Consider the following 17,369-nt stretch of genomic DNA (forward strand, 5'->3'; position numbering starts at 1 on the left):
ACGACTTTGCAACTTTCTGAACAAAAGCTCCAGAACAGACACCAACAGACAGTCAGATGTGAAAAGAAGTGACTTTGTGGTGAGATTATTTTGTCAACTGTCTCCAAAGGCAGCAAAGTGAAAGCAGCATGTCAGCAGGACAGGACTTCTGTGTAGGTCACCTGAGCACTCACAGTCACTGTAGTATATATGTTTAACAAAAGAAAACAGACCTGAAGTCTGAAAGGTTTTGGGTTGCAATTACACGTGTATAGCTTAAGTGAAATGTGCGCTGCTTGTAGACAGCTGTAGTGATCAAAATACAACAAGCTTTTTTGTTCATTAGATAAATTTGAGAAGGCCTACGCAAATGGGATTTAGGGATGAGGTTAGGGTGTGTGATTGAGTCAACAGCATGGGAATATAAGGCCCCCTTTTTTACTGCACAAAAAAACTGTTAAGACCTGCTAACATCTGGCTTTTTAATGTAATGGGAAAGGTAACAATCTGCATTCACAACCGCATCAAATAACCTTGCAGTGGTACTGGTATCAGTTCGCTATAGCTCTGATCAGCATTGACAGAGACCAAACATCCCTGTGAACATGCTAATTTTAACCCCTAACTAGTGAGATGCAATGAATACCACCACAAAATACATATTGCATAATATTGATACTTATTAGTTTGCACCAAGTTTAAAATTTAGACTACACTCGGAAGGGATATAACAAAGTAACCACCATTAAGTTTTCACTGGCCTCCATGCTGCTTTATACTGTTTACTAACCTATTTTTTTTTTTTGCCTGTCCCTGAAGTGGAAACATGGCACACAGGCCCCCCACCACCCATTCTCGCATGCACACACACACACACACACACACACACACACACACACACACACACAAACACACACACACACACACACGCACACAGGTATGCTTGCCTGCTGCAAAGTCATATACACAGCCCTGGACTACTAGCATTGAGCTGATTTTTAGCAGGTTTTCCAGTGTAAACACACTTTTTTGGGTGGAAAAGGTATAAGACACTTCCAGTCTCTTCCAATCTTGTCTATTACTCAGTTTGTAATTATGTTTTAAAATGAGCCATAGGAATGAACTGGATGTTCCTTGGCAATGTATCACTATGTGAAACAAGAGTTATATGTTCACACCGGCCATCTGTTATAAGGAAGAGTCAGGGTGGATGGTGAGCATAGAAAACAACACAGTTCTCTTTGGGAAAGCTTATGGTTTTGCTTAAGTGTTAAAGTAAACACATCCTGCCTTGTTTTCCAAGTCACCTTTGACTCTTTTGGTATCTACCCAAAACCAGACTCTCTGTCACATCTTAACCTTTAACTTAATCATTAATATTAGAATTTTAATTCTGCTTTAGTAGCCAGATGCAAAAGTTATATTGGGTATCATACTGAATCTGGGGTCAAATTATTTGCATAAACATAACCTGTAGACTAATGGTCAAATCGATCTTATACCAACATTGACTTCTTGAAACCATGACAGTAATATTTTCCTGTTTTATCCCTCATCTCACCAAGTAGTTCTACTTGTTTAATAGCCAATCAAAAAACAGGCATATGATTCGTTTTTGAACAGTCATATTGATACTTTTGAAGGCACAGACAAACAGCCTTTTCTGTTATTTATGAGAATGTTCTCAACCCAAGTCATCATATAATGCTCTAGGTATCCTTCTGTGTCTTATGTTGACATTCCAGAATGCTGCTACCCGTGTTGGGATGTCAACTAAAGCACATGGTTATGTTTAGGCAAAAAAAGCAAATGGCAGCCAATGCCAGGACGACAAGAGAAGCACATGCTTAGGATAAGGCAAAAAAGGCAAGGACGGATAGGATTAGGGGAAGGTGTAGAAAAAAACATTACATTCAGATGGTAGGCGAATGCCAGACTTCAGCATGAAAGTCCAGGGTCTGTTGGACCCATCCACCACCCCAAAGGTCCTATACGGACCTTGGTGCTGCTGATGTAACATTGTAACCAGCAGCATTTCAACCTGATGCTATCCAGCAAGGCATTATGTGGACGCGTCAGGTTCCGACCAGCCATGTTCAAAAAATGACCCGCCCATCTGCATGCCATGCTGCCATGTCAGGAGCTGTCCGGCTGTCTGTCAATTTGGTGGCATATCATTACAGTGAAAACAATTAAGTCTCAGCTGTATTATACTGCCACGAAAGGTGGCTTTTGGTGTCAGGATCTTTCACCAAAATCACTGAAAAAAATGTGGTATTTGATGACTTTGGAATGAGAATGGGCTGGAGGACCTGTCTGTGGTCTTCAACACTTGGCAGAGACATGCTTTAACAATGTTAAAAATGTTCTGGTTTAAAACAATTCAGGTAGATGTGTTGATCTGAGTGGGTTATACTGTAGCTATGAGAGTCCAGAACAAATGGGCCGATTTGGTGTGGTGAAAGATTTCTGGATTGTCCCCTTCTGGGGGAGTGAGAGCATGTCTCACCTCTTGGCCTTGTGATGATACCCAGCACCCAGCCCCTCACCCTGACTCTGCCCTCGCATGTGGACTGCTCTGATCTCTGCAGGTATTCCCTGGTGTGGCAGACAGAGTCGGACAGCTGTTTTGACATCGACACTGTTGAAGGAACCATCTCCACTAATGATTACCTGGACAGAGAGACCGCTGTTCAGCACAACATCACTGTGGTGGCAACCAAAGTCAGTAAGTATTCAAAACAACGTGCATCTGAAACAAAGCACATATAGCAACAGAGAAAGCAATGTGAAATCATTCACTTCTTAACATTACAATCTGTAATATCAAATATCCACCTCTGATCTAGTTTTAACTGTGGCAGTGGAGTCTGCTTTCACTGCATATTTAAATTTCCACACAATCCACAGCCTGTGTACATATGTGGGGCTGCACAGTGGCTCAGTGCCAGAGCCACTAAGAAAGCTCGGTCCATCCTTGCCAACCATAGTCACCCTCTATCTAAACATCACAGGCTTCTGCCATCTGGTCGCAGATACATGTTGCCGAGGTGCAAGACGGTGAAACACAAGAACTCATTTGTCCTTGCTACCTCTGGCCTCATAAATAGCATAATGTAACTTCCTGTCTGTATGTTATCCATAATTTTTGTGTTGTGTAAATTTTACTGTCCTTGTCCCAGACCTTATTCTGCTGGCTGTAAAACAAATTGCCCCTCATCGATAATAAAGTTTACCTTGACCTTGACCCCAGTGGTTAGAAATGTTGCCTCACAGCAAGAAGGTCCCAGGGTTCGTGTCACAAACTTCTTGTGTCTGCGTGGGTTTCCTCCACCACCATCAAAAACAAATATGTTAGGTCAATACACCTGTCAGTGCTCCTGATCAAAGTGCTGGCAGAAGCTGCTGCATAAAGGATGGGTAAAATGCAGAGGATAATTTTGCTGTACAATGTACATGTGAGAATAAAGAATTCTTCTTCTTCTTCTTAATTAATCTTAAACTGGATACATTTCCCATTAATTTTTGATAAATGAAAACTTTTCAAGATAAATGTAGAGTCCAGTCAATTCATAAAACCCAATATCACAAATTTCAAATTTATTTCAAGGGGCTTTGTTTTATAGTATATCCTGCCTGTTCTCATTTAAAAATCATCAAATACTGTAGCTTTTGTGGTGATTTTGGTGAATAATCCCAACACCAAAAGTCACCTTTGGCATCCACGTGATAAGCCGCTGGATGGCGTCAGCTGAGGACGCAGCTGGACAGAACTGTTTGCTGTGCTCTGCATAGGGCCCACAGTGCACAATTACACAATAACTGTAAAGATGCCCTATGGTGCTTTCTTGTAAACAAAATCTTGGATTATAGTCAATGTTTTGTGTGGGGATAGAGTGGGTTGTCCACTAATTGGAAGATCGTTCAATTTCTGGTAGTATCCTTGCACATCATACTGAAACCCAAATTGCTCCAGATGGGTTTTGCATCAGTGTGTGAGCGTGTGTGATGTTTACTTTGTGGCAGGTGGCACCATGTAACTTAGCCTCAGTGACCAGTGTATGTATGGGTGAATGTGACATGTAGTGTAAAAAGTGCTTTGATAGGTTGTAAGACTAGAAAAGCGCTTTACAAGTGCAGGTCCATGACCAATTTTCCTTGAGATCTAACAAACCTGTTGGTTGAATTCCATCAATCCATTTTCTCTTCGGCTTATCTGGGCAGGGGTGAGGGAGCAGCAGGCCAAGCAAAGCACTCCAGACGTCCCTCTACCTAGTAATGCTTTCCAGGTCCTCCTGGGGGACCCTGAGGTGTTTCCATGCCAGACAAGATACATAATCTCTCCAGTGTGTTGTGCCTCAGGGCAAACTAAAAGTTGTTCATACCCTGAACACCTCTAACAGGAGGTGCCCAGGAGGAATCCTGATCAGATGCATTAACCACCTTAACTGGCCCCTTTCAATGGGAAGGAGCAGCACCTCTACTCCAAGTCTTAGCTCCTCACCTTATCTCTAACCCAGGATTACCACTGCTTGCATGTGCATTGTGGAACAGCTCAGCTGTGGTTTTGCTCCATGCTCCTTCATCCATCAACTCCCAGCGGTTGAGATTAGTGTGGGGCACAGCGCAGCACTGCCGAATCAGCTGGAGTGCCAGGACTGAGGAGTTCACGTGGTAATTATAGAAGCACGCGCATTATATCAGTACAGAATGAGGAGATGTAATAAATCCATTCACTCCCATAACTGCCAATATGGTGTTCCATGCCATTTCCTTTGGTTGTCCTTATAAAAAGTATACTTTTGTGGTTTTCCACCTTCTTAATTAGTTTATTCTCATCCATGTTGTCAGTAGTGACCTCTGAAAACCTCTGACCTGTTAACTCCAGGCCTGGTTCTGCTCATGGTGATGTTTTGCTGATGTAGTTAATTGAAATACAATCAGATATATACGTGTGTGTTTTATTCTGAAAATTAACCGTATGTTTTAATGTTGTGTCGCTGTCTGAAACCCTGTCTGCCATGTGTTTAATTCGGCTGAAAGTGCTCTGGCATCCAGCAAAAATAGGAGCCCTGCGTATCTAATCGGCAAGGCTCCGTACCACTATTACTACTACTGGAACGGAGTCGATTCGCAATGCAGTGGAGCCAGTGGAAGTTAACACATAGATTAGAGCGTAATCTATTTGCTCTGTCTGCCATGATGGATTGGAGCCGGACTGAACAGGGATCTGGTGGAAATTAGGGATAATGCTAAGCCCAGCCACCCTCAGAGGAAACTCATTGAATCCGTGAGTGCATGCTTGCGGCCACAGTGCGGTGAAGCCAACAGAACCACATCATCTGCAGGCCACCACCAACTGGAAATGTGTTTGTCTTTACACCGATTGTGTCCGAGTCCTAGTGTCCCCTTGCTACACAGATTTTCTACCTTGTCTTATTCTTCCTTGTTGGCACATTCTTTCATGTGTCGGTGTGATATTGCCTCATGCTGTTCCATGGAAGAGTCGGAAACTGTTTGTAAGAATGTGTATTGCATGATCTACAGGCACCATCATGTGCGTCATTGTGAGAATACACAGACAAAATGAGAACTGATACTTAAAAAATCATCAATAATGATCAATACCCTGCAGGGAACATTAAACTTCCAGCTGCAAAATACGCAAATACTTTGAAGCCTTCAAAGGCCCTAAGGTTATATTTTTAATCTTGTGCATACGAGTTATTATCTCATCATCTTGTCATCTATCTTCAATCATATCGTGCCATCAGAAGTGGTTAGAGGTGCATCAATTCAATTTTATATTTTAATTATTAGGGTTTACTTTATTTTGTACAAGTACATCAAATTTCAAAACATTAGTCTTTTCGACACTCAATGTGCATATCAGGGCTGCTCACGGGCTCCTGATCCCAATGCTGAAAAACCTGTGAGTGAATCCTAGTGTGTTTAGAGACAGTGAAACAGCATCACCTGCTGGATGAAGAGTTATCTGATGTTAGTATGAGTTTTACTGGATAGGCTCATTTTAAGCATGTGGCTTATCCAAAACAAATCCCAACTTGTTCACATATCATTACATGTTCATTGATGTGTGAAACACAATGAATGACTTGACTAATAAATCAGTATGAGACTTAAAAGTCTTAACCCTTAGATGCATGAGTGAGTTTTTATGCCATTTTTGTCATTTTGGTTAAAAATAATAATTTTTATCATATTTTGTATTATATTTCGGTCCACACAAGAATGATATTATGTTTGAAACATTTTTTATTTTTCACTTTTTTAACATTTTTAACAGGTAAGTAACTGCCTCTTCATCTAGCATCTGTAGGACCATTTCAGCTGTATACCTAGCAGTACTCTAAAGTAGGCTAATTTATCGGTACATGATAATAACACACACTCTTTCACACAGTAGTCATGAATGACATGCACACACATTTCTGAGGTAAAAAAAAAACCAACAGTAATACTTACAAGTATCAGATCTTGCTGTGTAAAATAATATTCCTCAGGGTTGACACTTAAGCTGTGTTCGAAACCATCCCCTCACTCAGTCACTCACTATTCATTATGTAGTGTGTATCAAATAGTGCACTATATAGGGAATAACCAAACGAGATTTCGGACACTACGCTGCAATTTTACACGACCGCATTGGATTGTGGTAGACGGGAGTTGAATGTAGTGTACATCATATGTACACTCAAATTTGCTGTGCATTGTGGGCATTTTATAGTGCACTATATAATGGATGAAATTAACAGCAGAGAATTCAGACACCACTACAAAATGGTGAAAATACTACATAGTGCACTATGTCTGTGATAGGGGACGGTTTCGGACACAGCTTTATGATATACTCTGTGTGGTCCACAAAATATACATTCCTGACAGTCACAGTTGATGAGAATCAAAGGTTCCCATGAAATTCCATAGGAAATGAATGTGGGTTATTTTTGACCCACCTATGGAAGCTTGGGGTAGTAAAACAAAAACTACAATTTCCTAAAATGTATAAAAGGTAAGTTAAAAATTTCAATGGGATGATATTGATAACATGTTTTCTGAAAAATAGCTGGAATACGAAGTAATAACAACTTTTCATTACAAAGATATTGCAAGAAAACAACCTCGCTGGGTCATTTAGATGCCACTTATGCATCTAATGTGCATAACAGCATTTTGTAAAGTTGATGTTTCACTCCTATTTATGATACAAACTACAGCTACTGTATGTCATGAATGTGAATGAAAGACAGAGACACAACACACAGTTGGCCCCCACCAATGACAGGAAACTGAAGCTGGGAGGTTTTGGGAAAAGAATTATTAACATCGCTCAGTGGGAACACAGTCATCTCACAATTGTGTTTTACAGATATTTTTGAGAAGAGTTTCCTCTACGGTTTGACCTCCCATCCACACTCTGAAAGTCTTAGGTCACTTAAACTAAGATTTTTGAAAAAGCCTTCTCTGGTGCAGACATTTCAAAACATGACTACCAGTTAAAATCTGTAATGGAATCCCACTGGCTGTAAGGTTAAAAATATGCGCGTGTCCTCTGGAATATATCTTTCTGCCTCATATAGGCACTGCTAATGTGCACATTATTTTGGTAATTCATTCCTGCCTACAGAACAAAAACATGGTAGTTTTCCTAGTCGACACTAATGGCCTTTATCAACAATGATGTTCACAATGTGATTTAATATAAGCATAGATGACATCATCAGTTCTTATCAATCTGCCATCACTTGTTTGTGTTTGTATGGGCATGTGGTCATGGTTATCTGAACCACTATTGGCGCTCTTGATTCTGAAATTTAGATGCAGATACAGCACATCTGTCGGCTACACTAATTGTCATATGAATACCCTGATGACCCTTACTGCAGGACAGGAGGGGTGGCTGGAACTGGAATGACATGAGGGTAACAGAGTGAATTTTAGGATATGCGTAGCAGTGACAGCTGTATATGATGTAAACAAGAGTCCTAGCAGTCCAGTTTAGCTTTGAAGCTTTAGCTCTGACACCCCATAATAAGTGTTCAGCTCCAAGCTGACAAGGTGTAAAACAGATTAGGAGTCCCCATGGGGTCGGCAAATTTAAAGATCATCTCTGTGTACTAACGCGAGAGAACAGAGTGTAATATGGCAGGGTATGATTATCAGTAGAGGTGTAGTTTCTAACAGTCTGACAGTGAAATAGTAGGGTGTGGGATGGTTGCACATGTCTTGTCCAGCGATTCCTTCTAAGATGTGCCCACTGAGTGGAAGATTTAACCAGATTGTTTTGTTTTGGACGAAAGCCTTTCTTTAAACTAAGAGAGATTTACAAAAAAATAAATTAATTAAAAAAATAGAGATCTCATCACTGCTGATTCTAGTTTAATTTTAAGACAAAGGAGCTCACACAAGGATAAATGTAATGCTTTAGACAAGTTTACCTTCATTCTTTTTAAACAACAATCCCACTCTGGAAAAGTGTCCATCTACTGTTCCAACAAGGCCAAAAACACAGTCTCTGGAGGAAACTGTACTGTAAACTGCAAATGCTGAGGTAAAACATGATTACAGTTTGCAGCAGATGAAAACAGGGGTGTTTATCTATGAAAGTGTGCTGCAATACTTACTTTAAATGGTCCCACAGATCTTCAAAAAACAAGGCCCAAATTCATATTAACATGTTTTAAAAAGTATTGAAAATGTAAAGACATGGAATGTAGAACTTTTTTTCTTATATTTTTCATTGCAAAATCTCAAAATAATTGTTAACACCATTTTTTTCTCAAATAAATAAATAAATAACATCAATTTAAAAATAATAATTTACAAATTGCCTCTTACATTGACATCACCAATTCAGGAAGGTGGAATCAACAACATTCATATTTTGTTTTATGGCCGTGATCCACTGTCTGCTAGCTAGCTGTTACTGTACCCTGGATGTGCAGATTTAACCAAAAATGGCTATTTGACCAATATTTTGCAGCTGGCTGAACTTCGTAGGCTTGGTGTACAACTGTAAATGTACCTGGCCCAAAGTATAATCATGGATGTTGAGAAACTCTGTTTTGACCTTTTATCCTGAAAAACTTTTGCTCTTCTGTCGCACATTTAGATGAATCATGGCAACGGAACATAATCCAAACATCCAGGGATGGGAGACCACAACACAGTCTACTCATCAGTTCTGAAACAGTCACCACGTTTGTACCTCGGAGCACTTTAAGTATGACTTCAACATTACAGGGGGAAGAAATATTTACTGTGCTCCTCCAATAATTTAAGGCAGTCTGCGGTCTGTAACAGACCGAGACACAGGATGCCTCCCAATGACCTCCCAATGAGTGGGAGGGTTAGAGGTGAGGTAAACATACCTCACCGTTAACTTGTGAGCAGAACAAATTTGTGTGTCCAGTAGTCTCAGAAGGAAATTCACACGTATTCTGGCATTCATGAACAGCCTATTTTAGTAGCTCTGATCTGTTTGTAGGTGTTAAAACAAAATCCACACATGCCTCTGACCGCTTGTAGAGCTTGTGTCAATAAGGAATTCAGATAAATATTGCCTGTCATTTTTAGAAATTACAATTTTAATTTGTATTTTGCTGTTATGTTCACAATATGTGCAAATGCTTTTAAAACACCTAAACTAAACATGACAAAAGAGTAGAAATATAACACATTGAGCTAAATTAGTTGGCAATTAACAGATTCAGTAAAAAACAAAATCAAAAATAGTCAAATGTGAACACGTAACACTAGTGATGTCATTCAGTGTGATTTTAGCTTCCTGTGGATATCTTTGTCTCTCCATACACATCCATAACTCTGCATAGAAATCCTAACAGAAAGAAGAAATATCATGTTTCTATCTTTTCTTCAGTTTAACAGTAATCCAATAATGGTTGTGTAAATAGTGCATCAATGCTACACAGCACACATGAAGTCTTCATAACTAATTCAGCAGATGATTCAATGGTGCCAATTTGCGGGAAAGAAAAGAAGAGGGCTGCAGGGTCTCGCTCCTGTGACAGCCGTAATGTTTGTTGTGTTTATAGAATAGGCCGATATGTTTCCCATTTGCTTGTTTCAATCATCAGATCTGCATACATTTTTTGACATGACTCAATTTTCTAACAAGTCAACATTTTTTTTAAAAAAAGAACGAAAAGCACATAAATAATAATAATAATTATAATTATACATAAATAAATAAATAATCAACTCATCTTTCAACTCCAAAGATGTGGCAGGATCAAGGACAAATGTAATTTTATTTTTCAAACTTTGTTTAAAAAAAATGACCAATAAATCTACTGTCTACCTTCTACCTTCTAAAATGTGACAAACAGTTCCTACGGGTTACATAAATGCACAATATACATACAGGCCATTTAACTAAAAATCATGCATACTAAAACCAGACGTTTTGACATTTGATCTAAATGATAAATGACCCAGCGCCTCTAAAGGTAACATATCTGTCCAGCACAAACTGGACTCGCAAAGCAGACTTGGATAAAGGTGCAGGGTCTTTGATCAGGCTCAGGTTGGTACACAGGCGATCAGCCACTGAGGCTTAATCTTCGGTATCGACAGGCAAAAAGGATGTTCAAAAAGAACACTATGGTCCAACATAAACTTACAGAAAGCATTAGAAAAAAAAAGATGAAGACAATCACATATAAATACTCTAATGAGACACAGGTGAGACACATTCGGGCAAGGGAAGCAATCACAAAGGAAGAAAACTTGACAGGAAGCTGGATCTGAAATGAGACAATGGTTACCAAAATAAAAAAGGAAACACAGGAATGACAAAGATGAAGGGAGCATGTCAGGTTGTGACAACATCCAGTTGCAGCCTGAATATTAACACTGGGAGGAAGTGTAGCCTGAAGTTAATGCAATGTTGCAGTTTACTGTAATGATCACATAACTGAAGCAAGATTCTGTTGTTGAAAAAAATGATCACACCAGATGTATTTGGTGGCAGCTCTGCAACACTTGTGCTCGTGTCACATTATCGTTGTTAGAAGATGGAGTTTCCCCAGGTGTCTTCCATCTTATTTTTGCCATTTTTATTTATTTATTTTTTTAGCACTTAGAGGAGAAACAGCTTTTACCTTCACCAAAAGATCAGAACAGGGAATGCAAATTGTAGTAAATGGTTGGACATGGTTGGAGTAATGGTTGGACATGCAAGTCATGTATTCAACCATGTATTCACCTGAAGTACACACACAGTCTAACAATGTGTGCACTGTGCAAAGAAAGAAAGTTCTGTCTTGCATAATTAACCCTTTAACACCTTAATCAACATCAATTTTCTTGCTCTGCTTTCAGACGCCTTTCACTAGCATTTAAACCACTGAAATGTGAGACAATTAGAGTGATTTATTTAAAAAATATGACAGAGCCTAATGAGCAACTTTGCAAGAAATGTCCCACAAACTGAAGAAAAAAGTCAAGAAAACTGTATTTAAAATTCTCTTAATTGTGTATTTGAAATTATGTTACAGAAACCAAATAAAAACAAACCATGGTGGCTATTTAAACACCAAAGGGCAGCTGTATCTGCTGCAGTCTAGCTTGAGTTGCAGTTGGTTCTGTCTCCTCGGTTGTCTGCGTGTCGAGGTGAGTGCAGCTGCAGCTGGAGTTACTGTGCTGGAAACTAAATTCAATAAATTGGAGCGAGCAGCTTAAGTCATGGTGACTGTGTGCACAATATGATTTCCTCCTGTAAGCTGCGTGACGAGGCAGAGGGCTGCAGGGTCACAGCTCCATCATTAAAGAGAACTACAATATAAATGCTTATATAACAGAGACAAAAACAAGACTGTAAGTTAAATGGTTAGATGATCCAGTCTGATGGAGAAGATTAACTGACAGGTGTTTGAAATGAGGACGTGCACACACACACACACACACACAGACACACACACACACACGCACACACACACACACACACACACAAACACAGAAAGCTGCGGCTCATGTGATGCTGTATTAGTATCTGACTCCATCTAGTGGCCAAATCAAACTGATGTTTCTTCAGGCATCCGCAGAACACCGCAGCAGCTGTGTGTAAAGTCACAGGATCTGCCCATTGTTTCTCCAGTCCTTGAAATTTCCAGAGCAAATAAATCAACATATGTGTTCAGTACAGTATGTTGTGAACATAAACTGTAAAAATCATGGTCGCAGCTACTTTGACATCACCTATTATTCATCCATTATCATTATTATTATACTGAGTTAATACTCAGTTACTTAAAACTGAATGTTATGTATTTAGTTCTGAAGGTTTATTAAGGGTATAGGTTCTTGGATGCCTCTATGTGTCAGAGGATGTACACTGCAGCCATCATATCAGATCATATCTGAGGTCACTCTGATAGACTGCCAGTGTGTTGGATTTGATGTTTATAGTCATATATGACTTCTTGTTGACTCTTACAGACAACCCTCTGCTGTCCAATCAAGTGTCAGTGACCATCAACGTCTTGGATGTGAACGAGTTTCCTCCTGAGTTGGCACTTCCTGCAGATACCTTTGTGTGTGAGAACTCCAGAGTGGGACAGGTAAACTCACCTCTATCTACCTGAAAGCATCTGCTTACTGTGATGAAGAAAAGGACAAACACTATCAAAACAACATAATCGTCCCTCACATTGTAGTCACATGCTCTTATGATTAAATCCTATTTTCTGTGAGCAGGTGATCCAGACAGTCAGTGCTGTGGACAAAGATCTTCCTCCTGTTGGACAGAGGTTCTTCTTCAAGACCCCCAAAGAGCTTCGCAACAGAAACTTCACTGTTCGAGATTTTGGAAGTAAGTAAGAAGAGTGATTTAAGGAAAGAGGAAGACGGTTACAGTGATGGTTTGATCGTATTACTACTTTATTTAATTTGCAAAATACTATAGAGTGGGTTTAAGTCACATTTTAGGTTAAGTGTGTATCAACAACAAAATATTAAATGGCTGTGCAAAAACAATGTGACCATGTGAAAAGGGGTCACTTGAAGTGATGTACCTACAGAGAATAATCAGCTGAATCTGCAGCTTCCTCCAGCTTTGCAGAGCTTTATCCTCAAAAATGGTAGAAACCTCAGGAAGAGCGACTGAGGAGGGATCCCTCTTCTAAGACGGACAGACGTGTAATAGGTGTCGGAAATAACACTTAAATTACAATAATGACAAAAAAGGAAAGAGAAAGAAAGAGAGAGGGTTGATAAGAGTCTCATGCATATATTGATAGTGAAGGCATGACTCATAAAAATGGCAGTAGAAGGTCATGTTAAGCAAGATTATGGCATCTGCGCAACCAAGGCCCACGACATAGGCACAGCCACAGACAGGACCAAAGCAACAGCATAACCAAGACCATGATCAAAACGTGCTGGAGATACAGTGTCAGTGCAGCCAAAGCACGCGCACGGCAGGGTCACAGCAACAGCACAGCTATCACCACAATCAAGCGCAACCAATATTGTGGCCAGGATCTGGGAAAACTAGGAATCAAGGGAGCACGAATGCTCTGAAGAGGCAACAGAGTTAGTGTAATGCAGTAAATAGACATGAGCGTTTGTAGATGGAGAGAGCAAGAGAAGAAAAAAGGAGTTAAGTGTATCCTAGGCCGTCCCCTGGCAGATTAAACCTATGTCAGCCTTACTAGGGGCTGGCACTGGCAACCTGAGCAGAGAGACAGAGTAGGAAACTGTGGGGAACATAATGACAGATATTTTTAACTTAAAATGGTAAATGAACCTGCAGTTGTGTAGCACTTTTCTAGTCTTCTGACCAATCAAAGTGCTTTAACATTACGTCTCATTAACCCATTCACACACACATTCAAACACTGGTGGCCGAGGCTTCCGTACAAGGTGCCACCTGCTTCTGAGTACCCAGTCACACTTACACACCAATGTCACAGCATTGGGAGCAATTTGGGGTTCAGTATCATGTTTGTGGGAACCATCTGCCTCCCCTCCTGCCTGCCTTATAGGCATCCTCATGTTCCTGATATTACTTTGTTACTGGCAGTGTTTTTTACCTGCTGCTGTCCTGCCACATTTCATGTGGACGTGACAGGTGCAATATTTTCATATGACTCGTCCATACACATATCATGCAGACACGGCAGGTGCTGTCCGCTGGCTTATAATAACACTAGCAATGTTTTTTTTCCAGCCATGTTCTCAACTGATGCCGTGCAGCAGCATTTCATGCAGACACAAAAGGTGCCTTTTGACGTCAACATCTTACACCAAAAGCACTATAAAAGCAGTGCTGTTTAACGAGTTGAGGACAGGCTGGCATTTGGGAATCTTGTATTCTTCTTTGTTCTATTTTCTATGTTGAGTGCAAGTTGATTCCTTCAGTGCTGTAGTTCGCTGCTGCCTTTGTGTGATATATAAACAATTGCTATCCCCATGACGAATGCTTCTTTCACCAGCCAGTGATGAGCCATCCACTGTCGTTCTGTAATCACGCTCAACCTGTAGGAGGTACAAGTGCACCAACAAAAATAAGATTTTTTTAGGATCTTAACAGTGTCCTGCTTTTTCAGTGGTTTTATCACTTGGTAACAGGGATTTTAGATTTTTTTTTTTAATTAACATCAATTTTATTGTTGTGTGTTTTATTGGATGTGAGGTTACCTTGAGTGTTGTGAAAGGCACTGATAAATAAAATGTATTATTATCATTATTATTATTATTATTATTACAACAAAAAGAACATTCTATCTTCTACCGTTCCCCTTGCCTGTTGAATGAAGAATGTTTCTGTCTTTATTGCCTCTGAATGTTACTCAGGGATGATCAGCTTATACAAATCCCTCCCTGGCATTTTCTGTTTTCCCCTGCAATACCTCACCAACAACCATTGTTTGTATGTTAGATCATATACAGTCAGCATCATGTCTGATAGAGTCAGACACAGGCCTGCAGCCAGTGAGGGGAAGTGAAGCGTGACTCGGGTGTGTGTGAGTGTAGTGTTGTATTCCTATCTGCCAATGGATCATGGCAATGTTACACTTTCAGTAACAGTGGATGGAAAGTCAGCAGGGGACATTCTGAAAGCCCATTATCGGTCATGCTTTAAGTCGTGCTAAAATCATATCCAAAACCTCATAAGCATTTATGTTAATTTCAGCAAAAAGGTAAGCTGCAGAGTTACAGCCAGGATTTTAATGACTAATGACAAATACACCTCCTTTTTTTCATATTCCCCAAGGATGCGATTGGCTTACTCAGTAGGCTTTCAGAGTGTGGAGAGGGTTATATCACAGGTATACTGAAGGAAAGTCTCCTGAAGAAAATAAAAAACAAAACAATAAAAACAATCTGATAAATTTAGAAATAAAAGGGTCAGCAGTAAAATTGTTTCTTTTTCTTAAAATCAATCAAAACACATCTCACATTAGACTTTTGCTAGACTTCCCAAAATAATTTTTAAAGTATTTTAACATTTAACTGTTTCACATTAGTCTGTAGATATTTAACATGTTATCTAAAAAGTACATGTGAAAATTCAAAACATAAGTCTACAAAAGTGCCACATTGAAAGAATAGCTCAAGTTCTCAGAATATGTAGTGAACTGTTACGTAAGCTCAATAGATAAACATATAAAGATAAGTTGAAGCAATCGAGTAATTGAATCTTAATGTATAAGCTGTTCAGCTGTTACAAATACTGTAGGGGGACTATTCAAAAAAGTGTCACACAAAGGTCTGTTTTCTGTCTACACATGGCAACCAACAGCAGAACATCATTAAACAATCACATTCGCATGGATGATTAGGATTTGGTGAAGAGGAATGCAATGATAATAATGACCACATATAGTAACAGCAAAATGTTAACCTAATATAAAATAACATTAAAAAAAGTTGTTATTGCTGTGATATAATTTATTTCATTTTTTCTTATGACTAGAAATGGTTGTCCACTGTTGGTAATGTGTGTGTTTGTGTGTGTGTGTGTGTGTGTGTGTGTGTGTGTGTAACAGGAACGGCCTCTACCTTGTCATCTCATGTTCAGCGGGGGGACAATGTATCTTTTCTAACACACAGACACACTAACACACACACAATTGTAAGAAGTGTCATCTTTTGTTTCCTCTAGTAGGGAATATGGCAGCATGCTCCTGTTTCTGTGTTGGGGAACAGGAAGTGTGCCACATGGTGGTTGCCATGAAAGCTGCTAGTTTCTGTCACAGAAATGTTTAACTGAACTGTGGCCTGATTTGTAATTCCTGCTGTGTAACTGTTACATTTGAATGTTTGCAGGTTTCACGCCTCCCAAAGATCATGTTTGTTGATAATAGTGTTGATCTTGTTGGGTGTCAATACCCTGTAAAACCTTTGAAGACATGGTAAGAGAAAACCATTCACACACACCTTCTGTTTATATGTCTTGAAATCTTAATAACCTCCAACATGCACAAGCTGTGTGTGTGTGTTGCCCCACTGGGAAGACACAAGTGTACAAAAATGGTTAAATGCCCCCCCCCCTCAAGCAACTGTAGCCTTTTCTTTATCAAAGACCATGATCTTCTTCTGACATTGAGTGAGTGCTGCCAGGGTACAAACAGGACCTTAGACAAGTTAATTAATGTTGTAGTCACTTTGAGTAGATATTTTATTGCAAGATTGGATATTTTGGCAGAAAACAAAAGGAAATTGTTGTCAGTGAACACCTGACTGTCAACATTTTTTGTGCCCACTAACAAAAAACAAACAAACAAGTAGTTACAGTTTTTCATGCAGAAATCTCTGTCCTCTGTGCCCTCTCAAAAACTTTCTGTACATGATACCTTAAGAATGTTTTTCTATCTTTTTGTCTTTTAACTTTGGTATTTCACCTTCTTTTTATTGCTACTGGGGCCCCACATCATGGTTCCAGCCCAGCAACAAAAAAATGGATGGGCTAACACCAACGTACTAACTACAGGAAAATATATAAAAATATGATACAATCTCATGTATATTCTACACAAAGTGGTTCAAATGTCTCAAGTGCACGTGTTCATTTGATGAATACTGTGGTATTTCAGCACAGCTGTGTCTTTTGTGGGCAGTGCTTTCTTCTGGCCCATGCAGTGCATCCAATAAGGTCCATGAATCTAAATGTTAGTTTGAGAGATCCAGTTACAAATGTTTCAGTTGAAACTGAGAAATATTTGCTGATAATTAAAATGGAATAGTTTGTTGAGACTGTCAACAAAATGACAGCATAAGTTATTTCAGAGATGCCCCAAAACAAACATGTTTTTGTTGACAGGACACGTCCGACTGCAGACAAGCTCAAATATTGTTCTTTTTTGTTATGGAGTTTTGGACCTTGAAGGTTATTCCTGTGAACA

At 39.5% G+C, this 17,369-nt stretch overlaps 1 protein-coding gene across 1 annotated transcript in view; it reads left to right on the forward strand.

Moving 5' to 3' along the window:
• The window catches only part of LOC121951323 (cadherin-12-like), a 109,686-nt gene that overhangs the window by 68,079 nt on the left and 24,238 nt on the right, over nt 1–17,369 (forward strand). Inside the window, exons 8-10 of the mRNA XM_042497600.1 lie at nt 2,571–2,707; nt 12,460–12,581; nt 12,718–12,832. Of these exons, the coding sequence (XP_042353534.1) occupies nt 2,571–2,707; nt 12,460–12,581; nt 12,718–12,832 (374 nt within the window). The remainder of the gene's footprint in view (nt 1–2,570; nt 2,708–12,459; nt 12,582–12,717; nt 12,833–17,369) is intronic.

Source organism: Plectropomus leopardus, chromosome 12, assembly GCF_008729295.1.
Source record: "Plectropomus leopardus isolate mb chromosome 12, YSFRI_Pleo_2.0, whole genome shotgun sequence".
In the NCBI taxonomy this organism is placed as follows: domain Eukaryota; kingdom Metazoa; phylum Chordata; class Actinopteri; order Perciformes; family Serranidae; genus Plectropomus; species Plectropomus leopardus.